At 49.7% G+C, this 24,164-nt stretch overlaps 3 protein-coding genes across 4 annotated transcripts in view; all 3 read right to left on the bottom strand.

The window, feature by feature from the left end:
• Window positions 1–1,790: 1,790 nt before the first annotated feature.
• Window positions 1,791–24,164, bottom strand: LOC148400036 (uncharacterized). Its single transcript, XM_088372241.1, has 7 exons — window positions 24,071–24,164; window positions 12,136–12,213; window positions 10,197–10,285; window positions 5,336–5,365; window positions 4,978–5,145; window positions 4,789–4,865; window positions 1,791–4,321 (listed from the first exon to the last, which is right to left on the bottom strand). Exon 7 carries the CDS (start codon window positions 2,943–2,945, stop codon window positions 2,229–2,231), a length of 717 nt encoding a protein of 238 aa, XP_088228367.1. The 5' UTR covers window positions 2,946–4,321; window positions 4,789–4,865; window positions 4,978–5,145; window positions 5,336–5,365; window positions 10,197–10,285; window positions 12,136–12,213; window positions 24,071–24,164; the 3' UTR covers window positions 1,791–2,228.
• Window positions 13,758–16,875, bottom strand: LOC148400037 (janus kinase and microtubule-interacting protein 3-like). Its single transcript, XM_088372244.1, has 13 exons — window positions 16,848–16,875; window positions 16,607–16,711; window positions 16,350–16,462; window positions 16,152–16,191; window positions 15,879–15,941; window positions 15,694–15,791; window positions 15,381–15,620; window positions 15,201–15,266; window positions 15,071–15,139; window positions 14,917–14,994; window positions 14,627–14,860; window positions 14,422–14,547; window positions 13,758–14,052 (listed from the first exon to the last, which is right to left on the bottom strand). The coding sequence occupies exons 6-12, from the start codon at window positions 15,781–15,783 to the stop codon at window positions 14,431–14,433; spliced, it is 894 nt and encodes a 297-aa protein (XP_088228370.1). The 5' UTR covers window positions 15,784–15,791; window positions 15,879–15,941; window positions 16,152–16,191; window positions 16,350–16,462; window positions 16,607–16,711; window positions 16,848–16,875; the 3' UTR covers window positions 13,758–14,052; window positions 14,422–14,430.
• LOC148400019 (uncharacterized) overlaps window positions 20,367–24,164 on the bottom strand; it is a 298,099-nt gene continuing 294,301 nt past the window's right edge. Inside the window, exons 15-16 of one of the 2 annotated variants that reach the window (XM_088372237.1) lie at window positions 23,882–23,958; window positions 20,911–23,416 (exon numbers count right to left, since the gene is read on the bottom strand). In XM_088372237.1, the coding sequence (XP_088228363.1) occupies window positions 23,395–23,416; window positions 23,882–23,958 (99 nt within the window). In that variant the 3' untranslated portion in view covers window positions 20,911–23,394. The other variant, XM_088372235.1, reaches the window with a different exon arrangement.

Below are 24,164 nucleotides of genomic sequence, written 5' to 3'. Positions count from 1 at the left end.
TGACATGAGCTCCTGTCTCCAGAGCCTGAAAAACACGTCACCGGCGATGATTGGAGGGACGCTCGTCTTTTCCAAAAGTGACAACTACAGGGTGTGTCAGGGTTTTCCAGATTATCTTTATCGTATCATTATGTTGCTTTGACTTTGACTGCAACCTGTAATAAATAATATTATTTATCCCTTATTTATCCCTATCGCTTATCCCTTCCTACACAAAGTCGTAAAACACCCCTTGCTATGTTTTGACTAGAGGTCAAGGGCTTCCTCTATTCAATCCACTCTTACACCCACCCTGTTTCTCTTACCGTATTTGCCGGTGTATTGGTCGACCTTTTTCGATCCAAAATCGACCGAAAAAAATCGACCTCGACTTATACACCGAGTCATAAAATTTAACTTCGTATTCATCGCTTCAAATGTGATGGTAACCAAGGCCGTTTCTCATGCATCTCATTGTGCGTTGCACTTAGAAAATCAGAATTACCAGTTCATTGCGCTCTTCAGAAAGCAGGGCGTTTCGATCCTCCAGTTTCCTGATGACTGCGCTGAGCTCAGCGATTTTCAGATGAAACCGTCGCGTGTCCCGATCCTCCTGAGACTGAAAACGCCCCGCAACACACACACACAAGCACTCGTTCAAAGTTCAAAACTGTTTTTGTGCTACCTTCCTCCAGCAACGAACTAAGTCATGCGTACTGCAAGTGTGTGATGAGGTGGCTTACGCAATGAAGAGGATTGCTAGTAGCGGCGTTGACCCCACTTCCAGGGTAGTTTAGGCCCGCCCTTTGGGAATCCCTCAGGGCAGCGATCTGCTGCTCGGCAGCCTGAGTCTGCGGCTGAAGGCGGTGGACGTGGCCGGCCCCAGGGCTTCATCCAAAACACTAACCGCTCTGTCTTTCAGCTTGATCTCATCCGTCTGGATGTACAAACGGGGAGCGCTCAGGCAGGCGGGCAAACTCATTTGCCAGAATTGTGACAAAAACAAAGAGAGCAACCGGCTAATTTTTTTCTTGAATCGACTAGAACACCTTTGCTGTGACAAAAGCGAAGCGAGCAACCGGACATTTTCTTCTTGTGAAATAGAATAGAATAGAATGCCTTAGGTGTCATTGCACTGCAGGTATACAACGAAATTGGGAACATAGCCACGCACCGCGCATCTGATCAGTCCTACCAGTCGGCGGATCTCCCTCTCGCAGTCTCTCTTGGTTCGGCTCAACTCCTCCCGATGCTGGTGATGAGCCGATCGGAGCTCGGCCGCTCGGGACTGCCAGGCCTGCTGGGCCGCTGCCAGGGCTTCTTCCGCGCTCCTGGTGGAGGCGACACCGCTCGGTCTCCCGACACCGCCGCGTCTCCTCCACCTCCGCCAGCAAAGCGCCCCCCCTCCTCACCTGAGCAGACATTGCGCCACACCGGGCCGTTGAGACCGCAACGGAGCGCCGCGACGCTTACTGGGGACAAGCTACACAATACGGTAGCGGCCGCATTGAAGCCCGACGTGGCGTGCGGATAGTCAGACACGGATAGAGCGGATCACCTTGTCCATGGAGCCGTCCCTCAGGCTGAGGACCAAGGCATTCAGTCGCTGGATCTCTCCATCTTTGATTTTGATCACTCTCATCAGCTCCATTTCATGCTGCCGCAGTAATGTCTCCCTGGTAATGGCTAACTCTTTCTGCTTCTCCTCATGGAGTTTGCTTTTGAGTTCCGTCATGGCGGCGGTGGCACGGTGGTGCTCCGCCCGCAGGTCCTGACTTCTCTCTCTCTCCAGACAGCTGACCTGACATGACTTAGACTTAGACTTAGACAAACTTTATTGTCATCTTGTCTGCACATGGTGCATACAAAACGAAATTCCGTTGCATACGTCTTACAACAAAGTAGTGATATTGCAGTTGAATAGAAGTAACATAACCTATGAAAATATATATATATACATATACTATATATATATATATATATATATATATATATATATATATATATATTAAAAATAAGTATAAAGTGCAGCAGTGATAATTATGCAATAGTGCAAGTAGGCAAAACAGTATTCAAGAGTGTGCAGAGGAATGCTAAACCATGTATTAAACTTCTATTTAAAGGGTTTATACAAGTTCAGTAAAGTTGGTAGTGCGAGATAGTGCAAGATAGAGGTCCGTAGTGTCATAAAGTACAGTTCTGTGAATGTGTGATGCAGAGTTCAGTTTAGAGCTCAACAGTTCTAGTGTTCAACAGTCTGATGACAGCAGGGAAAAAGCTGTTGCAGAACCTGGTGGACCTGCAGCGGATGCTGCAAACCTCTTCCCAGAGGGCAGCAGGGAGAACAGTCCATGGTGGGGGTGTGATGGGTCATTGATGATGTTACGGGCACGGGACATGCAGCGCTGAGATGAAATGTCCTGAATGGAGGGAAGAGGAGCCCCTATGATCCTCTCTGCTGTCCTCACCACTCTCCTCACGTTCTTCCAATCGGAGGCGGTGCAGCCTCCACACCACACAGAGAGACAGCTTGTCAGAATGCTCTCTATGGTGCTCCTGTAGAACGTCCTCATGATGGGTGGGGGCAGGTGGGCTCTCCTCATCCTCCGCAGGAAGTACAAGCGCTTCTGTGCCCTCTTGACCAGTGCCGTAGTGTTCATAGTCCAGGTGAGGTCTTCTGTGATGTGGACCCCCAGGAATTTGGTGGTGCTGACCACCTCCACAGCTGAGCTGTTGATGATCAGTGGAGCGTGGTGAGGCTGTTTTTTCCTGAAGTCGACGATGATCTCCTTCATCTTCTCCTCATTCAGGATCAGGCTGTTTTCTCTGCACCAGCCCACCAGCTGCTCCACCTCCTCTCTGTAGTCCAGGTCGTTGTTGTCTCTGATGAGCCCCACCACCGTTGTGTCGTCTGCTGACTTCACGATGTGATTGGTGGTGAACCTGAGGACGCAGTCGTGTGTCATCAGGGTGAACAGCAGGGGGCTCAGGACGCAGCCCTGAAGGGAGCCTGTGCTGAGGGTGATGACATCAGAGGTGTTCTGTCCGACCCGGACTGACTGAGGTCTGTTGGTGAGGAAGTCTAGCAGCCAGTTGCGAAGGGGGGTGTTGAAGCCCAGGTGTTCCAATTTTCCTACCAGATGCTGTGGGATGATGGTGTTAAACGCTGAGCTGAAGTCCAGGAACAGCCTCCGCACATGGGTGTTCTTCTACTCCAGGTGAGCCAGGCTCAGGTGAAGAACGGAGGAGATGGCGTCCTGAGTGGAGCGGTTTTGCCGGTCGGCAAACTGGAACGGGTCAAATAATAGGGGGAGTCTGGAAACGATGTGACCTTTAAGCAGCCTTTCGAAGCACTTCATCATAACCGGAGTCAGTGCAACAGGCCGGTAATCATTAAATGAGGTGATTTGAGGTTTCTTCGGCACCGGAATGATGGAGGCAGTCTTAAAGCACGCCGGCACTGTGGCTTGGCCCAGCGAGGTGTTAAAAATGTCTGTGATGACCCCAGCCAGATGACTTGCACATTCCCTGAACACACGCCCAGGAATGTTGTCGGGGCCAGGGGCCTTACAGGGGTTGACTCTCCTCAGGGTCTTCAACACATCGGCGGAGTCAAGGCAGAGTACCTCCTCTTCCTGATGGGGGACAGTTTTAACTGCTGGAGTGCCGTTTAGTGCCTCGAACCTCCCAAAGAAGTTATTTAGACCATTTAGAAAGTCAGCATCAACTACACCCACCGGGGGGGGGGGGGAGAGTGAGTTGTAGTCTGTAATCGCCCGTATGCCTTGCCACATACTCCTGATGTTTTTGACGTCGTGGAAACGATCCTGAAATTTTCGACTGCGGTCTCGCTTCGCTATCCTGATGGCACGGTTCAAGTTGGCTCTCGCTGTCCTCAGTGTCTCCTTGTTGCCAGACTTGAAGGCAGAGTTCCGCGCTCGTAGCGTTTGACGTACCTCCTCAGTCATCCAGGGTCGTTGGTTGCCCCGGGTGATGATATTCTTAGTGGTGCTGACGTCCTCGGTGCATTTGTTGATGTAGGCTGACACAGTCATGGCACACGCATGTCTAATCTACATCGGGAAAACTGGGAGGGAGGCAGGCAGGGAGGCAGGCAGGGAGGCAGGCAGGGAGGCAGGCAGTGTCTGTCTGTTGAGGTTTTCACCTTGTTCTTCTCCTGCTGAAGTTCTAACTGGACGTCCATCAGTTTGGTTCTCAGCTCGTCATTGGCGGCCTGAAGGGCGTCCGTTCGCTCCGCCTTGGCCCGCCCTGCCGGAGCTCGTTTGGACATCTCTTACTCGAGTCTCGCCCGGTCGTCAGTCAGAGATCACAACATTTGTACCTGGAGAGCACAAACGCAGCGCTGTTTTCCACTGGCTTCGAACTCAACTTCAATCGGTACCGTAACTTACAACATCATAAACATAGAACTAGCTTGACTTATTCATTGAATAAATGCATTTGGTTCTTCAAAACTGCATCACGCAACATAGCGTGACCGAGACGGCCGTTATCCACCTGCGTGAAGTTATTTGGTGAAATGAATGAGATGTTTAAGACACCATCGTTCTGTCTCTATGTAGATGAAGGGAAATAATCGATTGCTGAAGGTCCAAAGGTGTTGTGATAAACAAATAAACATATTAGTGATTAGTGACATATTTGTGATAAACATATTAGGCAGGATAATCACATATGTTAACGTGACTGCCCACACTGTATTTATTTATGGTTATTTGTTAAATCGAGTACTGTTAGACATGAAATAGGAAGTGTTTAACATAAATGGAAGACGAAAGGGGTACTCACCATTGTAGCTCCTGCTGGTCAATGATACGAGCCTCTTCTTGCAGTGGAAAACATACAGCCAACAAACACCGTGGAACCTAAAGGAATGAAATTAAACATTAACATTTAGCCTCAACCAACATTCACAGATACAACGCAACGCAAACTACACAAACGTAAATCTTTTTAAACACAATGAGTTGTACTTACCGTGTACGCTCTAGACGGTCCACTTGCAAGCAGAAAATAAAGATATTTCTGTTGATAATCGTCGTGTTTGTATCCGGTGTCTCGCTCAAGGCCATTGCGCCCACAGATTTGAATTTTGGCGAGAGTTCAGCCTATTGACGTCATTTCCGCGGTGTAATACCCGCATATCTGAAACGGCAAAGTTAAGAGTAGAGTTAAATAAAGTTTTTAGTCAACGCAATAATTTACAACCGTTGACCAGTCGAAATAATCGTCGAAATTTGGCGTCTGTGGCTGGAAGCAGACGCCGAGTTCGACATTCCTCCCAAACGCCACACTCCCTCGCTTTTCAGGGCTAAAAAAAAACAGTTGTAATTACCTTGTACGCTCTAGACGGTCAAGTTGCAAGCTGAAAACAAAAATATTTGCCTTGTTAGTCATCGTGTTACTAACCGCTGTGTCTTGTTTGCCAGAATTGCCGCTTTCCTACTTCCTGTTGCAAGCCACGCCCACGGATTATAATTTTGCCGTGAGTTCCGCCTATTGACGTCATGTCCGCGTCACATGACTGCGACGTAATATTATCTAAAACTGTTTGTGCGGTATTGTGTTGTTCTGTGCGGTATTGTGTTATTCTGTGCGGCGTCGTGTTGTTCTGTGCGGCGTCGTGTTTTTCAGTGCGACGTCGTGTTGTTCAGTGCGGCATGGTGTTGTTCAGTAAGGCATGGTGTTGTTCAGTGCGGCATGGTGTTGTTCAGTGCGGCATAATGTTGTTCAGTGCGGCATAATGTTGTTCAGTGCGGCATGGTGTTGTTCAGTGCGGCATGGTGTTGTTCAGTGCGGCATGGTGTTGTTCAGTGCGGCATAATGTTCAGTGCGCCATAATGTCGTTCAGTGCGGCATGGTGTTGTTCAGTGCGGGATGGTGTTGTTCAGTGCAGGATGGTGTTGTTCAGTGCGGCATGGTGTTCAATGCGGCATGGTGTTGTTCAGTGCGGGATGGTGTTGTTCAGTGCGGCATGGTGTTGTTCAGTGCGGCATAATGTTGTTCAGTGCGGCATGGTGTTGTTCAGTGCGGCATGGTGTTGTTCAGTGCGGCATGGTGTTGTTCAGTGCGGCATGGTGTTGTTCAGTGCGGAATGGTGTTGTTCAGTGCGGGGTGGTGTTGTTCAGTGCGGCATGGTGTTTTTCAGTGCGGGATGGTGTTGTTCATTGCGGCATGGTGTTGTTCAGTGCGGCATGGTGTTGTTCAGTGCGGGATGGTGTTGTTCAGTCGGGGATGGTGTTGTTCAATGCGGGATCGTGTTGTTCAGTGCGGGGTGGTGTTGTTCAGTGCGGGATGGTGTTGTTCAGTGCGGCATGGTGTTGTTCAATGCGGCATGGTGTTGTTCAGTGCGGGATGGTGTTGTTCATTGCGGCATGGTGTTGTTCAGTGCGGCATGGTGTTGTTCAGTGCGGCATGGTGTTGTTCAGTGCGGCATGGTGTTGTTCAGTGCGGCATAATGTTGTTCAGTGCGGCATGGTGTTGTTCAGTGTGGAAAGGTGTTCAGTGCAGGATGGTGTTGTTCAGTGCGGCATGGTGTTGTTCAATGCAGGATCGTGTTGTTCAGTGCAGCATAATGTTGTTCAGTGCAGCATGGTGTTGTTCAGTGCGGCATGGTGTTGTTCAGTGCGGCATGGTGTTGTTCACTGCGGGATGGTGTTGTTCAATGCGGGATCGTGTTGTTCAGTGCGGCATAATGTTGTTCAGTGCAGCATGGTGTTGTTCAGTGCGGCATGGTGTTGTTCAGTGCGACATAATGTTGTTCAGTGCGGCATAATGTTGTTCAGTGCGGCATAATGTTGTTCAGTGCGGCATGGTGTTGTTCAGTGCGGCATGGTGTTGTTCAGTGCGGCATGGTGTTCAGTGCAGGATGGTGTTGTTCAGTGCGGCATGGTGTTGTTCAATGCGGCATGGTGTTGTTCAGTGCGGGATGGTGTTGTTCAGTGCAGGATGGTGTTGTTCAGTGCGGCATGGTGTTGTTCAGTGCGGAATGGTGTTGTTCAGTGCGGCATGGTGTTGTTCAGTGCGGCATGGTGTTGTTCAGTGCAGGATGGTGTTGTTCAATGCGGGATCGTGTTGTTCAGTGCGGCATGGTGTTGTTCAGTGCGGCATGGTGTTGTTCAGTGCGGCATAATGTTGTTCAGTGCGGCATGGTGTTGTTCAGTGCGGCATGGTGTTGTTCAGTGCGGCATGGTGTTGTTCAGTGCGGCATGGTGTTGTTCAGTGCGGCATGGTGTTGTTCAGTGCGGCATGGTGTTGTTCAGTGCGGCATAATGTTGTCATGTGCGCCATAATGTTGTTCAGTGCGGCATGGTGTTGTTCAGTGCGGGATGGTGTTGTTCAGTGCGGCATGGTGTTGTTCAATGTGGCATGGTGTTGTTCAGTGCGGGATGGTGTTGTTCAGTGCAGGATGGTGTTGTTCAGTGCGGCATGGTGTTGTTCAATGCGGCATGGTGTTGTTCAGTGCGGGATGGTGTTGTTCAGTGCGGCATGGTGTTGTTCAGTGCGGCATAATGTTGTTCAGTGCGGCATGGTGTTGTTCAGTGCGGCATGGTGTTGTTCAGTGCGGCATGGTGTTGTTCAGTGCGGCATGGTGTTGTTCAGTGCGGCATGGTGTTGTTCAGTGCGGCATGGTGTTGTTCAGTGCGGGATGGTGTTGTTCAATGCGGCATGGTGTTGTTCAGTGCGGGATGGTGTTGTTCAGTGCAGGATGGTGTTGTTCAGTGCGGCATGGTGTTGTTCAGTGCGGCATGGTGTTGTTCAGTGCGGCATGGTGTTGTTCAGTGCGGCATGGTGTTGTTCAGTGCAGGATGGTGTTGTTCAATGCGGGATGGTGTTGTTCAGTGCGGGATGGTGTTGTTCAGTGCAGGATGGTGTTGTTCAGTGCAGGATGGTGTTGTTCAATGCGGCATGGTGTTGTTCAGTGCGGGATGGTGTTGTTCAGTGCAGGATGGTGTTGTTCAGTGCGGCATGGTGTTGTTCAGTGCGGCATGGTGTTGTTCAGTGCGGCATGGTGTTGTTCAGTGCGGCATGGTGTTGTTCAGTGCAGGATGGTGTTGTTCAATGCGGGATGGTGTTGTTCAGTGCGGGATGGTGTTGTTCAGTGCAGGATGGTGTTGTTCAGTGCGGCATGGTGTTGTTCAATGCGGCATGGTGTTGTTCAGTGCAGGATGGTGTTGTTCAGTGCGGCATGGTGTTGTTCAATGCGGCATGGTGTTGTTCAATGCGGCATGGTGTTGTTCAGTGCGGCATGGTGTTGTTCAGTGCGGCATGGTGTTGTTCAGTGCAGCGTAATGTTGTTCAGTGCGGCATGGTGTTGTTCAGTGCGGCATGGTGTTGTTCAGTGCGGCATGGTGTTGTTCAGTGCGGCATGGTGTTGTTCAGTGCGGGATGGTGTTGTTCAGTGCGGCATGGTGTTGTTCAGTGCGGCATGGTGTTGTTCAGTGCGGGATGGTGTTGTTCATTGCGGCATGGTGTTGTTCAGTGCGGCATGGTGTTGTTCAGTGCGGCATGGTGTTGTTCAGTGCGCCATAATGTTGTTCAGTGCGGCATGGTGTTGTTCAGTGCGGGATGGTGTTGTTCAGTGCGGGATGGTGTTGTTCAGTGCAGGATGGTGTTGTTCAGTGCGGCATGGTGTTTTTCAGTGCGGCATGGTGTTGTTCAGTGCGGGATGGTGTTGTTCAGTGCGGCATGGTGTTGTTCAATGCGGCATGGTGTTGTTCAGTGCAGGATGGTGTTGTTCAGTGCGGCATGGTGTTGTTCAATGCGGCATGGTGTTGTTCAATGCGGCATGGTGTTGTTCAGTGCGGCATGGTGTTGTTCAGTGCGGCATAATGTTGTTCAGTGCGGCATGGTGTTGTTCAGTGCGGAATGGTGTTGTTCAGTGCGGCATGGTGTTGTTCAGTGCGGCATGGTGTTGTTCAGTGCGGCATGGTGTTGTTCAGTGCGGCATGGTGTTGTTCAGTGCGGGATGGTGTTCAATGCGGGATCGTGTTGTTCAGTGCGGCATGGTGTTGTTCAGTGCGGCATGGTGTTGTTCAGTGCGGCATGGTGTTGTTCAGTGCGGCATGGTGTTGTTCATTTCGGCATAATGTTGTTCAGTGCGGCATAATGTTGTTTAGTGCGGCATGGTGTTGTTCAGTGCGGGATGGTGTTGTTCAGTGCGTTATAATGTTGTTCAGTGCGGCATGGTGTTCAGTGCGGCATGGTGTTGTTCAGTGCGGCATGGTGTTGTTCAGTGCGGCATGGTGTTGTTCAGTGCGGCATAATGTTGTTCAGTGCGGCATAATGTTGTTCAGTGCGGCATGGTGTTGCTCAGTGCGGGATGGTGTTGTTCAGTGCGGGATGGTGTTGTTCAGTGCGGCATGGTGTTCAATGCGGAATGGTGTTGTTCAGTGCAGGATGGTGTTGTTCAGTGCGGCATGGTGTTGTTCAGTGCGGCATAATGTTGTTCAGTGCGGCATGGTGTTGTTCAGTGCGGCATGGTGTTGTTCAGTGCGGCATGGTGTTGTTCAGTGCGGCATGGTGTTGTTCAGTGCGGCATAATGTTGTTCAGTGCGGCATGGTGTTGTTCAGTGCGGCATGGTGTTGTTCAGTGCGGCATAATGTTCAGTGCGGCATAATGTTGTTCAGTGCGGCATGGTGTTGTTCAGTGCGGGATGGTGTTGTTCAGTGCGGCATGGTGTTGTTCAGTGCGGCATGGTGTTCAGTGCGGGATGGTGTCTTTCAGTGCGGCATGGTGTCGTTCAGTGCGGCATGGTGTCTTTCAGTGCGGCATGGTGTCGTTCAGTGAGGCATGGTGTTGTTCAGTGCGGCATGGTGTTATTTAGTGCGGCATGGTGTTGTTCAGTGCGGGATGGTGTTGTTCAGTGTGGCATGGTGTTCAGTGCGGCATGGTGTTGTTCAGTGCGGTATCGTGTTGTTCAGTGCGGTATTGTGTTTCTCAGTGCGGTATCGTGTTGTTCAGTGCAGTATCGTTGTGTTGTTCGTATTGTGTTGTGTTGTTCGTAATGTGTTGTGTTGTTCGTATTGTGTTGTGTTGTTCGTATTGTGTTGTGTTGTTCGTATTGTGTTGAGTTGTTCGTATTGTGTTGTGTTGTTCGTATTGTGTTGCCTTTAACACTTAGCCTCTAACACTTAGCCTCTAACACTTAGCCTCTAGCATCTAGAAGGTAAATAAATAGGAAGGAAGGACTCACCGGTGACGTCTTCGCCCACGTCCAAGCGTTGTACTTTGTATTTTCATCCTTCTGACAGTGGAAAACATAGCCAACAAACACCGTGGAACCTAAACGAATGAAAGAAAACTATCATTTGGCCACAACCAACATTCACAGATACAACACAATGTGACGTGCGGGGTTGAGGTTAAAGGTTGAGTGAAGGGCCCTCGTTTTAAACTACTTTTTTGAAAAGGATTGGGAACAAGTAAGACGTATTTAATTTATTTAATGGGAAGTAGTAAGAGCTATTGAATTTAATCTATGTATTATATTCTATTGTATTGTATTCTGTTGTATTCTTTTGGATTGTATTCACACTAACCCCACTAAAACTTCAGCCCACAAAAACTCGCCTCTGGCGCCTAGCCTCTGGCACTTAGCCTCTAACACTTAGCCTTTAACACTTAGCCTTTAACACTTAGCCTTTAACACTTAGCCTTTAACACTTAGCCTAGAAGGTGAATAAATAGGGTTAAAGGTTGAGTGAAGGGACCTCGTTTTAAACTACTTTTTTGAAAAGGAGTGGGAACAAGTAAGACGTATTTAATTTATTTAATGGGAAGTAGTAAGACTTATTAAATTTATTTAATCTACTTTTCTTCCCAGGCAAAATTTGATGTGCTGCAATTCCAAATTTCCAAAGTGAATGAAGGAATGAAGTCCTTTAAATTATGATTTTGTATAAATACTAGGCATTAACACAAAATCGACGGCACAAAATGGGCAGACTTTACTTGTTTGAAAAGGACTGGTTACAAGACAGACTTTTTTAATTTATTTAATGGGAAGAAGACTTATTTAGTTTAATTGATCTATTTTTGTTCCCTGGCAAAATTCGATTTGCTGCAATTCCAAATTTCCAAAGTGAATGAAGGAAAGAAGTCGTTTAAATTATGATTTTGTTTAAATACTAGGCATAGACACAAAATCTACGGCACAAAATGGGCAGACTTTACTTGTTTGAAGAGGACTGGTTACAAGACAGACTTTTCTGATTTATTTAATGGGAAGAAGACTTATTTAGTTTATTTAATCTATTTTTGTTCCCTGGCAAAATTGGATTTGCTGAAACTGTATTTTGCCAAATCTTGCCTTGAGACCTGATAGGAAGTATTAAAGGCTGAGTTAAATCAATACAAGTTGGTAATAAGAGCGAGTAATGTTGGTTGAACCGATGAATGAAGGTTGAAAGCAATTTAAATTATGACTTTGTATAAATACTAGATATTAACAGAACATCTACTGCGCGAAATGGGCAGAGTTTACTTGTTTGAGAAGGAGTGGCTTATTCAAAACTAAGATTTATTTAATCTGTTTGTTCCCAGGCAAAATTGGATGTGATGCAATTCCAAATTTCACCACATGATGGTGCCCAATTTTGACTTCATAGGACATATTAAACACTTAGCTTGTTATTATGTTCAAGGTAATCAGATTTGTTTATTATTCTAATGGCCTCTTCAAAACTATTCTGGATTACTACTTTGGATCTATTCTACATTGCTTGGCAACAACATACTCTGTAACAGATTAGGCAGTATAATCATATATGTTAACTCGAGAGTGCCCACACTCAATCTACTTATCGTGATGTGTTAAATCAATTACTGTTAGACATTATTTGTCTGATAATCTACCAAATCTTTGAATTGAAGAATTTGTGATTTAATTAATAGCTTGTTCAGGGTAATCAGACTTGTATATAATTCTAATGGCCTTCTTTTGAAAACTATTCTGAATTACAACTTTGGATCTTATATTACTTTGCAACAATCTACTCGGTGACAGATTAGGCAGTATAATCACATATGTTAACTTCAGTGCCCACACTGTATTTATTTATGGTTATTTGTTAAATCAAGTACTGTTAGACATGAAATAGGAAGTGTTTAACATAAATGTTATGGCTACTCACCATTGTAGCTCGCTCCTGGTCAATGATACGAGCCTCTTCTTGCAGTGGAAAACTTGCAGCCAACAAACACCGTGGAACCTAAAGGAATGAAATTAAACATTAACATTTCGCCTCGACCAATTTTCACACGTACAACGCAACGCGGCTACACTTCTGCTATTACAAACGTAAATCTCCTTAAACACAATGAGTGTTACTTACCGTGTACGCTCTAGGCAAAATTGGATGTGATGCAATTCCAAATCTATCTGAAACGGCAGTTAAAAGTAGAGTTACATCAAGTTTTCTTTTTTAATCAACACAATCATTTACAACCGTTGACCAGAAAGAATCGTCGAAATTCGACGTCCCCCACAAACGCCACGCTCACTCGCTTTTCAGGGCAACAAAAGTACTTCTTTTTAAAAACGATGAGTTGTACTTACCGTGTACGCTCTGGACGGTCCAGTTGCAAGCAGAAAATAAAAATATTTCTCTTGTTAGTCGTATGTTACCATCCGCTGTGTCTTTGTCAACATCGCCGCCATTTTCCTACTTCCTGCTGCGAGCCACGCCCACGGATTTAAATTTGGGCGGAAGCTCTTTCCATTGGCGTCGTTTTCGCGTATAGCAAATCCGATTGGTTGGGAAGGGGGCACGGTTATGCAGCCGAGGGGTCCTGTGATCGGTGGGATGTAAAGTAGGCGTCGACGTCACGTCCGCGTCACGTGACCACGACGTGGCAGACGTCATATAGCAACCGCTGTTTTGTTTAGTAGACTTACATGCATTGACATAATGGCGCACACACCAAATAGATTTAAATAAATTAAATAATTCTTCTGCCCACTCTCTTTTAAACAAGTTAACTCTCCCCGCGGATTTGAATTCCGGCGAAAGTTACGCCCATCGACGTCACGTATGTCACGTGACCACGACGTGGCAGATGTCATATAGCAACCGCTGTTTTGTTTAGTAGATTTACAGTTGTTATGCATTGGCATAATGGTGTGCACTCAAAATAGATTTAAATTAATTAAATATTTCTTCTGCCCACTCCCTTTTAAACAAGTTAACTCTGCCCACGTCCATTGACGTCTTGTCTGCGTCACGTGACCACGACGTAGCGACGTCATATAGTAACCGCTGTTTTGATCAGTAGACTTACAGTTATTATGCGTTGACATAATGGCGCACTGGTTAGCATGGCCACCTCTTAAGCATGAAGTTGCGGGTTCGACGCCTGATCAATGTTAGCATGGAGTGAGCTGAAGTGCATGGCGCTGAAGATTTGAATCTTTGAAATGCGCTGAGGTCTGACATATCAGGCAGAATGGTTTGCCATCACGTTCAACAAAAAATAGAAACTTTCCTACTCTGATTAAAACGTCCTGTGTTCATCTACGTATTTTCGTTTTGCTGTGCATCTTTTCCCTGCCATTTCGAGAGCCCAATTGACACTCATAGTTTAAAGAAATGTGTTTGCCCATCCTACTTTGTGGAATTTCACCACATGCGCTTTTGACCAAAATACCAAATTGAACTCAAGTGAAGCCAACACGCACAACCCCCCCCCACACACACACACACGCACACACACAAATGTTGATATGAACATAAAAGAGCCGCATGCGGTTCGGGAGTTGCGGCTTGGCCAAACCTGTACTATACAACTTTATTTGTATAAAATTTTCACAACAGCTGTCACACAAACAAAGCGGGAAAACCCGAAGACGTGCGTGTTCCGCCCACGCTGGATTTATTTGCACCTTTGAAAAGACACCGTATTGCCGCAGATGTGGCAAAGAGTACTTTTGGGCATCTGAGACGGAAGGATGTCCAAAGCATCACGTCACCTGCTCTGGTAGGCATGGTGGTGGGACGTTGAGGTCAACCGCTTTGGGGTTGGCTGAATCTTTGATCGCAGGATGCCACACACTTGAAGACAGAAGCAGAAAAGCAGAGCTAAATGCAAAATGTACTCACCGGTGACTCCAATTTTTTTCCCCCCTGAAGAAACAGCTGGACGGGTGGCCCCGGCTGGCCAGTGGGACTCTTGTTATTCTGACCCTTTTTAGTGCGCGTTTGGGGCAACAACCGTTTTTTGTGGCGCTCTCTTCTGGTTCAAAAGTGCCCTGCATGTGAATTTGCTTTTCCTGCCTTCTGATTGGATGAGCGCCGGTGTGACGCGGTGCCTCTGTCACCGTGGCGGGGGGTATACGTTGGCATCGGAGCGTCTGCCAACGTCTGAGACCGGCTGGCAGTGTATCGGAGGTGTCGAGTGCGGTGCCGCTGGAGCTCACTCACCAGCTGGTGTTAGGGCCACAGAATGAAGGCCAAGGAGAAGAATAGAAAGAGAAACAGAAACTTCTCCTCCAATTGTTTGATTTGTCTCTTCTGAGCTTCGATGAATTCTTTCAGCTCTTTGTTCCTCTAGGACGGACAAATGGAAAGTGGCATTCAAAAGCCAGTAAGCGTGCAAGTAAGTGCCGGGCTGGCTTTGGGCCCTTACCTGTTGCGCGCTGTGCAGCAGATCCATTCTCTCTTGGAGGATGCAAGCGTCGCGCTCCCTCAACTCGCACATCAGGGCTCGCTTCCATTGGTCCACGGCGCTCCTAAGCTCTTCTCTCTGATCCGCCGTCAGCACGTCATTCACGCCAGCGTGGCTGGCTTTTTCGCCGTCCGTGGCGGGGCAGTCCCGCTGCGGTAGCGCCTCGCACAACATGGCCTCCAGCTCCAGGATCCTCTGGGCCGCAATCCTCGTCCATCAGTGGTCCGGCGGGAGATTTGAGGGCGGCTTACCTTATGAGCCTGGTCCATGGAACACTTCCTGAAGTCCAACTCTTCATCCAGGTAGCCCTTCTGCTTGCAGAACATATCCTAGCACAGCTCAAGGTCAGAATTGTTGGGGCACATTGCCGGAGTTCCCCTTGGCTGATGTCGCGTGTCTGTCTACCTTCTCACTTTCAATGTCCAACATCTTCTGTTGAAGTGCTGACTTGGTCACTTTGATGTATTCTAACCACTGAGGAAAGGCTGCTGTCACATAAGCAGAATGCGAGAGCGTGCGTGGACGTGCGCGTTACCTTCTCGGCTAGGGTGAGAAGGGTCCTGGCGTGAATCACGACCACCTGCTCCTCGTTGGTGAGATTCTGCAAGAGCCCAAAGGCACAGCGTCAACAAGCTTCTTTCAGCGCAAAGCCTTCCAAAAGTCACATTTGAGCCGCCGAGTCTCGTGGAGTGCGAACATAAGGAGTTCGACATACACTTACGGCGTTATAGCCCAGGATGTCCAGCTTCTTCATCAGATCACTGATGACGATGTCCGGGGGAAAGGCGCAAGGAGCAATGTAAGGTGTTCTGGGACCTCGGGTTAAGGTTAGGGTTGCGAGGGACGCCTTACGTACGCTCACGCCCTCGGCCTCGCAGTAGATCTGCAAAGGGCTGAGGCCGTCTGGGAAACGGACTTGCAGAAACTTCAAGACGGGGGAGCGCCACTCCCTCTCCTGAAAGGCAGAGGCATGCGTCCGTCCGTCCGTCACATCTCTGGCCTCAACACGCTTGTGCGAGTCTTCCCACCTCCAGCTCCAGGATGCGGAACTCAAGCAGTTCGTTTTGGTCTCGGATATCCTGGATGTGCTCTTTCAGACGCGCTTCTTCCGCCTCCATCCGCCTGACTTGAAAAGACAGTCAGACCTCATCTGCGGGGCTTCCCGTCGGGTGTGACGCCAAGCGACTCCGCCCAGCGCCTTTCTTTCCGTCACCTTTTCGGCCAACTGCTGATTGCTCTGACGCAGCAGCTGCTTCTCCTCCACCCACTTGACATTCTAGAAGAGACAAACGCGTGGACAGCTTTGGAATGTTGTGTCATTTTCATCCACAAATTCTTTGGTTGACTGGAAAATGACATTTGCTTTTCTCCGCATTTTCCCAGCCACGTTCGGGGGGGGGGTTGGTCCAGTAATGCCAGACGAATGAGTGACTGAAGAATGTAGCTATTTTGTCTAAGAAAAAGGTGTGCTCATTGATGAGCTTACCTGTCCTTGTTGCTTCAGCGCTGACTCCAGATCTGCTACTCTGCTTTGATAGTGACCCATTTCTACCATCAGCTTTTCTCTGGTCTGAAAGGAGGAGGAGGGAGGCTCCTCCTCCTCCTTTCAGACCAGAGAACACCCGAGGCTGGGTGAGAACGGGGAGGCTGCGACCCGGCCGGGGGTTGCGGGAAGGGGCGCCACCTTGATCTCCTTCTCGGCGTCGTAGTCCCCTTCGCTGGTCTGGGCTAGCAGAGCGTAGGCTCGTTGCAGCGCTTGATATTCTTGCGTCAGCTGGCGGTAGCGAAGCTCCGCCTCTTCATGCACACACCAATGCAACACAGCACTAGTACCAGAATCAGTCAGACCGGCGACAAAGCACCCGCGACGCAAAGACGAGTCCGATTCCAGGCTTAAGAGGAATGTTTGGTGCCAATACGCTGGCAGAAATGGCGGGCTACCTCTTCGGGTTCCGTGTCGGGGGTTCTGTCGGTGCGAAAAGACAAGGACGATCCGTCCGAGTCCACCAACACGTCTTCGTCGTAGCCGTAAAATGTTTCGATGACCTGCGGGCGCGGAAGCAAACATCTCTCTGAACAAACTGAAGCGACACCTCACGATGAATCGACGAGAGGAATGATAGCGAGAAAAAGGCCATTTCATCTTGCGCAACACCAAGCAGCCGCAAACAAACAGACTCACCTTGCAGGACCTCACGCTTTGTTCCTCCTCAGAGATTCTCGACGTCGGTATCGTAGCAGCAAATCTCTCTCCTGTCGACACAAATAATCCGCCTTTGAGATTCTTTGGATGCAAAGGGAACGAACGGCTCCGGCGCAGAAACAAACGCGACTCACAATGACATTTCTGACATGAGCTCCTGTCTCCAGAGCCTGAAAAACACGTCACCGGCGATGATTGGAGGGACGCTCGTCTTTTCCAAAAGTGACAACTACAGGGTGTGTCAGGGTTTTCCAGATTATCTTTATCGTATCATTATGTTGCTTTGACTTTGACTGCAACCTGTAATAAATAATATTATTTATCCCTTATTTATCCCTATCGCTTATCCCTTCCTACACAAAGTCGTAAAACACCCCTTGCTATGTTTTGACTAGAGGTCAAGGGCTTCCTCTATTCAATCCACTCTTACACCCACCCTGTTTCTCTTACCGTATTTGCCGGTGTATTGGTCGACCTTTTTCGATCCAAAATCGACCGAAAAAAATCGACCTCGACTTATACACCGAGTCATAAAATTTAACTTCGTATTCATCGCTTCGAATGTGATGGTAACCAAGGCCGTTTCTCATGCATCTCATTGTGCGTTGCACTTAGAAAATTTGAACCGGGCGGCATGCGCGAGTGCGCGGCCCGCTGGAAGTCGAATGAGGCGCCGCGACCACCTCCGCGGTGCTTATAAACAGCCGATCCGCTCGGCGGGGGCTATTTTCGGCCACTTGGCTCGTGCGCACGGCCTCCCGGATGTGCCGGGCGGGTGCGCGAGCTCGCCGGCCGCTGGAAGTCCAATGAGGCGCCGCGACCACCTCCGCGGTGCTTATAAACAGCCGATCCGCTCGGCGGGGGCTATTTTCGGCCACTTGGCTCGTGCGCACGGCCTCCCGGATGTGCCGGGCGGGTGCGCGAGCTCGCCGGCCGCTGGAAGTTCAATGAGGCGCCGCGACCACCTCCGCGGTGCTTATAAACAGCCGATCCGCTCGGCGGGGGCTATTTTCGGCCACTTGGCTCGTGCGCACGGCCTCCCGGATGTGCCGGGCGGGTGCGCGAGCTCGCCGGCCGCTGGAAGTCCAATGAGGCGCCGCGACCACCTCCGCGGTGCTTATAAACAGCCGATCCGCTCGGCGGGGGCTATTTTCGGCCACTTGGCTCGTGCGCACGGCCTCCCGGATGTGCCGGGCGGGTGCGCGAGCTCGCCGGCCGCTGGAAGTCCAATGAGGCGCCGCGACCTCCTCCGCGGTGCTTATAAACAGCCGATCCGCTCGGCGGGGGCTATTTTCGGCCACTTGGCTCGTGCGCACGGCCTCCCGGATGTGCCGGGCGGGTGCGCGAGCTCGCCGGCCGCTGGAAGTCCAATGAGGCGCTGCGATCTCCTCCGCGGTGCTTATAAAGTGCCGATCCGCTCGGCTTGGAGCTATTTCCGGCCTCCCGTTGGTGCCGGGCGGCGTGCGCGAGCTCGCCGGCCGCGATCTCCTCCGCGGTGCTTATAAACAGCCGCATGCGCACGGCCTCCCGGAATTTGAACACATTTCGTCAATAAATTTCGCATATTGAATTTTGAAGTTTAATATAATGCAACAATTGAGCTCGACTTATACAAAGGATATATCATAAAATCGTAAATTTCCGTCGAATTTTAGGGGGTCGACTTATACACCGAGTCGACCTGTACACCGGCAAATACGGTTATTAAAATGCTCGTGCAGGAGCCGAGAGTCAGACTTCATTCGTACAACGGATGGACTCTCCACCTGCAGGTGTCCAAAAGAACTTACTTGTCTCCCGTGTGGTTCTTGCAAAATAAGTTGGAGCGAGCGCAACTCTAACAGGGTGCATTTTGCCACTAGCTGCCTACGGACAATGACGTCGCGCTCGCGGCTCATGGTTGACGGGCTGAGCAGCCGGGCAAGTCCGTCGTTTTCAGCGCACAGCGAGTGGCAAAGGCGCTGACAAAACGGGAGCTTTGAGCTGCTGAAAACGGCAAAACAAGTCTAAAGCGTGTTCAAACGCGTGCGCACAATGCTCCTGCTTGAAAGGTCGGAATTTAAGGGGCCAATTTTTTGGATGGCGGCCGCCGGCCAAGCTTTGGACGGAAAAGGTTTCCTGGCGACAGCGAGCGAGCGCGGCGCTGCCGTACGTGCACCGAGTCGCCTGCCTGAAGACCTTGGACAAGTCGTCGATGATGTGCCGCTGCTCCACAACTTGAAGGAACTCCATTTCACCGTCCTGCTGGCCGCAACCGCGGTCCAGGTCATTGAGCGAACTAGGCCTTCTCTGCGGAACACAAATGCAGTGGACTCTGTTGGCACGCCGCCGTTGTCCGCGTCGACTTACCAAGCTTGCCATCTCCTCGTTCTCCTGGGTGACAAAGCGCACTTTGTTTTCAAGGCGACACAGCACCAGCGAGAGTTCTTCATTCTTCCTGCTCAGGCGTTTGTTTTTGTACAGGAGTGGCAGAAACTGGCTTTCTGTTTCTCTCAGTCGCTTTAGCTGCAAGCATGAAGTGCGGGATGTGAAAGACGCACAACACGCGGGCCAGAACGTATCCATTCCTTTTGCATCGGTTTGAACGGAATCGTGGCTTTGGCTCCCAATAAAAGACATCTACCAGGCAACCGACTCGCCGCGCCGCTCAACTAATAAGCAAGCGCAATGGGTGCATCGCTGGATGGCGCGCATCAAACGTAGCGCAAACCTTCAAGCGTGCCGTCAATAAATTACCAGTTCATTGCGCTCTTCAGAAAGCAGGGCGTTTCGATCCTCCAGTTTCCTGATGACTGCGCTGAGCTCAGCGATTTTCAGATGAAACCGTCGCGTGTCCCGATCCTCCTGAGACTGAAAACGCCCCGCAACACACACACACAAGCACTCGTTCAAAGTTCAAAACTGTTTTTGTGCTACCTTCCTCCAGCAACGAACTAAGTCATGCGTACTGCAAGTGTGTGATGAGGTGGCTTACGCAATGAAGAGGATTGCTAGTAGCGGCGTTGACCCCACTTCCAGGGTAGTTTAGGCCCGCCCTTTGGGAATCCCTCAGGGCAGCGATCTGCTGCTCGGCAGCCTGAGTCTGCGGCTGAAGGCGGTGGACGTGGCCGGCCCCAGGGCTTCATCCAAAACACTAACCGCTCTGTCTTTCAGCTTGATCTCATCCGTCTGGATGTACAAACGGGGAGCGCTCAGGCAGGCGGGCAAACTCATTTGCCAGAATTGTGACAAAAACAAAGAGAGCAACCGGCCAATTTTTTTCTTGAATCGACTAGAACACCTTTGCTGTGACAAAAGCGAAGCGAGCAACCGGACATTTTCTTCTTGTGAAATAGAATAGAATAGAATGCCTTAGGTGTCATTGCACTGCAGGTATACAACGAAATTGGGAACATAGCCACGCACCGCGCATCTGATCAGTCCTACCAGTCGGCGGATCTCCCTCTCGCAGTCTCTCTTGGTTCGGCTCAGCTCCTCCCGATGCTGGTGATGAGCCGATCGGAGCTCGGCCGCTCGGGACTGCCAGGCCTGCTGGGCCGCTGCCAGGGCTTCTTCCGCGCTCCTGGTGGAGGCGACACCGCTCGGTCTCCCGACACCGCCGCGTCTCCTCCACCTCCGCCAGCAAAGCGCCCCCCCTCCTCACCTGAGCAGACATTGCGCCACACCGGGCCGTTGAGACCGCAACGGAGCGCCGCGACGCTTACTGGGGACAAGCTACACAATACGGTAGCGGCCGCATCGAAGCCCGACGTGGCGTGCGGATAGTCAGACACGGATAGAGCGGATCACCTTGTCCATGGAGCCGTCCATCAGGCTGAGGACCAAGGCATTCAGTCGCTGGATCTCTCCATCTTTGATTTTGATCACTCTCATCAGCTCCATTTCATGCTGCCGCAGTAATGTCTCCCTGGTAATGGCTAACTCTTTCTGCTTCTCCTCATGGAGTTTGCTTTTGAGTTCCGTCATGGCGGCGGTGGCACGGTGGTGCTCCGCCCGCAGGTCCTGACTTCTCTCTCTCTCCAGACAGCTGACCTGACATGACTTAGACTTAGACTTAGACAAACTTTATTGTCATCTTGTCTGCACATGGTGCATACAAAACGAAATTCCGTTGCATACGTCTTACAACAAAGTAGTGATATTGCAGTTGAATAGAAGTAACATATCCTATGAAAATATATATATATACATATACTATATATATATATATATATATATATATTAAAAATAAGTATAAAGTGCAGCAGTGATAATTATGCAATAGTGCAAGTAGGCAAAACAGTATTCAAGAGTGTGCAGAGGAATGCTAAACCATGTATTAAACTTCTATTTAAAGGGTTTATACAAGTTCAGTAAAGTTGGTAGTGCGAGATAGTGCAAGATAGAGGTCCGTAGTGTCATACAGTTCTGTGAATGTGTGATGCAGAGTTCAGTTTAGAGCTCAACAGTTCTAGTGTTCAACAGTCTGATGACAGCAGGGAAAACGCTGTTGTAGAACCTGGTGGACCTGCAGCGGATGCTGCAAACCTCTTCCCAGAGGGCAGCAGGGAGAACAGTCCATGGTGGGGGTGTGATGGGTCATTGATGATGTTACGGGCACGGGACATGCAGCGCTGAGATGAAATGTCCTGAATGGAGGGAAGAGGAGCCCCTATGATCCTCTCTGCTGTCCTCACCACTCTCCTCACGTTCTTCCAATCGGAGGCGGTGCAGCCTCCACACCACACAGAGAGACAGCTTGTCAGAATGCTCTCTATGGTGCTCCTGTAGAACGTCCTCATGATGGGTGGGGGCAGGTGGGCTCTCCTCATCCTCCGCAGGAAGTACAAGCGCTTCTGTGCCCTCTTGACCAGTGCCGTAGTGTTCATAGTCCAGGTGAGGTCTTCTGTGATGTGGACCCCCAGGAATTTGGTGCTGCTGACCACCTCCACAGCTGAGCTGTTGATGATCAGTGGAGCGTGGTGAGGCTGTTTTTTCCTGAAGTCGACGATGATCTCCTTCATCTTCTCCTCATTCAGGATCAGGCTGTTTTCTCTGCACCAGCCCACCAGCTGCTCCACCTCCTCTCTGTAGTCCAGGTCGTTGTTGTCTCTGATGAGCCCCACCACCGTTGTGTCGTCTGCTGACTTCACGATGTGATTGGTGGTGAACCTGAGGACGCAGTCGTGTGTCATCAGGGTGAACAGCAGGGGGCTCAGGACGCAGCCCTGAAGGGAGCCTGTGCTGAGGGTGATGACATCAGAGGTGTTCTGTCCGACCCGGACTGACTGAGGTCTGTTGGTGAGGAAGTCTAGCAGCCAGTTGCGAAGGGGGGTGTTGAAGCCCAGGTGTTCCAATTTTCCTACCAGATGCTGTGGGATGATGGTGTTAAACGCTGAGCTGAAGTCCAGGAACAGCCTCCGCACATGGGTGTTCTTCTACTCCAGGTGAGCCAGGCTCAGGTGAAGAACGGAGGAGATGGCGTCCTGAGTGGAGCGGTTTTGCCGGTCGGCAAACTGGAACGGGTCAAATAATAGGGGGAGTCTGGAAACGATGTGACCTTTAAGCAGCCTTTCGAAGCACTTCATCATAACCGGAGTCAGTGCAACAGGCCGGTAATCATTAAATGAGGTGATTTGAGGTTTCTTCGGCACCGGAATGATGGAGGCAGTCTTAAAGCACGCCGGCACTGTGGCTTGGCCCAGCGAGGTGTTAAAAATGTCTGTGATGACCCCAGCCAGATGACTTGCACATTCCCTGAACACACGCCCAGGAATGTTGTCGGGGCCAGGGGCCTTACAGGGGTTGACTCTCCTCAGGGTCTTCAACACATCGGCGGAGTCAAGGCAGAGTACCTCCTCTTCCTGATGGGGGACAGTTTTAACTGCTGGAGTGCCGTTTAGTGCCTCGAACCTCCCAAAGAAGTTATTTAGACCATTTAGAAAGTCAGCATCAACTACACCCACCGGGGGAGGGTGAGGGTGAGTTGTAGTCTGTAATCGCCCGTATGCCTTGCCACATACTCCTGATGTTTTTGACGTCGTGGAAACGATCCTGAAATTTTCGACTGCGGTCTCGCTTCGCTATCCTGATGGCACGGTTCAAGTTGGCTCTCGCTGTCCTCAGTGTCTCCTTGTCGCCAGACTTGAAGGCAGAGTTCCGCGCTCGTAGCGTTTGACGTACCTCCTCAGTCATCCAGGGTCGTTGGTTGCCCCGGGTGATGATATTCTTAGTGGTGCTGACGTCCTCGGTGCATTTGTTGATGTAGGCTGACACAGTCATGGCACACGCATGTCTAATCTACATCGGGAAAACTGGGAGGGAGGGAGGGAGGGAGGCAGGCAGGGAGGCAGGCAGGGAGGCAGGCAGTGTCTGTCTGTTGAGGTTTTCACCTTGTTCTTCTCCTGCTGAAGTTCTAACTGGACGTCCATCAGTTTGGTTCTCAGCTCGTCATTGGCGGCCTGAAGGGCGTCCGTTCGCTCCGCCTTGGCCCGCCCTGCCGGAGCTCGTTTGGACATCTCTTACTCGAGTCTCGCCCGGTCGTCAGTCAGAGATCACAACATTTGTACCTGGAGAGCACAAACGCAGCGCTGTTTTCCACTGGCTTCGAACTCAACTTCAATCGGTACCGTAACTTACAACATCATAAACATAGAACTAGCTTGACTTATTCATTGAATAAATGCATTTGGTTCCTCAAAACTGCATCACGCAACATAGCGTGACCGAGACGGCCGTTATCCACCTGCGTGAAGTTATTTGGTGAAATGAATGAGATGTTTAAGACACCATCGTTCTGTCTCTATGTAGATGAAGGGAAATAATCGATTGCTGAAGGTCCAAAGGTGTTGTGATAAACAAATAAACATATTAGTGATTAGTGACATATTTGTGATAAACATTAGGCAGGATAATCACATATGTTAACTTGACTGCCCACACTGTATTTATTTATGGTTATTTGTTAAATCGAGTACTGTTAGACATGAAATAGGAAGTGTTTAACATAAATGGAAGACGAAAGGGGTACTCACCATTGTAGCTCCTGCTGGTCAATGATACGAGCCTCTTCTTGCAGTGGAAAACATACAGCCAACAAACACCGTGGAACCTAAAGGAATGAAATTAAACATTAACATTTAGCCTCAACCAACATTCACAGATACAACGCAACGCAAACTACACAAACGTAAATCTTTTTAAACACAATGAGTTGTACTTACCGTGTACGCTCTAGACGGTCCACTGGCAAGCAGAAAATAAAGATATTTCTGTTGATAATCGTCGTGTTTGTATCCGGTGTCTCGCTCAAGGCCA

The sequence above is a fragment of the Syngnathus floridae genome, chromosome 3 (genome assembly GCF_059516105.1).
Source record: "Syngnathus floridae isolate MCC-2025c chromosome 3, RoL_Sflo_1.0, whole genome shotgun sequence".
In the NCBI taxonomy this organism is placed as follows: Eukaryota; Metazoa; Chordata; class Actinopteri; order Syngnathiformes; family Syngnathidae; genus Syngnathus; species Syngnathus floridae.
Note: the sequence above shows the minus strand (reverse complement) of the source record. Positions and strands in the feature narration are given on the sequence as shown.

Bases quoted from the DNA above. Each gene is read 5' to 3' on its own strand.
- LOC148400036 (XM_088372241.1), bottom strand. From the start codon at position 2,945: ATGACACACGACTGCGTCCTCAGGTTCACCACCAATCACATCGTGAAG.
- LOC148400037 (XM_088372244.1), bottom strand. From the start codon at position 15,783: ATGGAGGCGGAAGAAGCGCGTCTGAAAGAGCACATCCAGGATATCCGA. The intron at 14,995-15,070 runs GTAGACAGACAC...GAGCTGTGCTAG, and splicing joins TGGACATTGAAAGTGAGAAG to GATATGTTCTGCAAGCAGAA. The intron at 14,548-14,626 runs GTAAGGGCCCAA...TGTCCGTCCTAG, and splicing joins TGCTGCACAGCGCGCAACAG to AGGAACAAAGAGCTGAAAGA.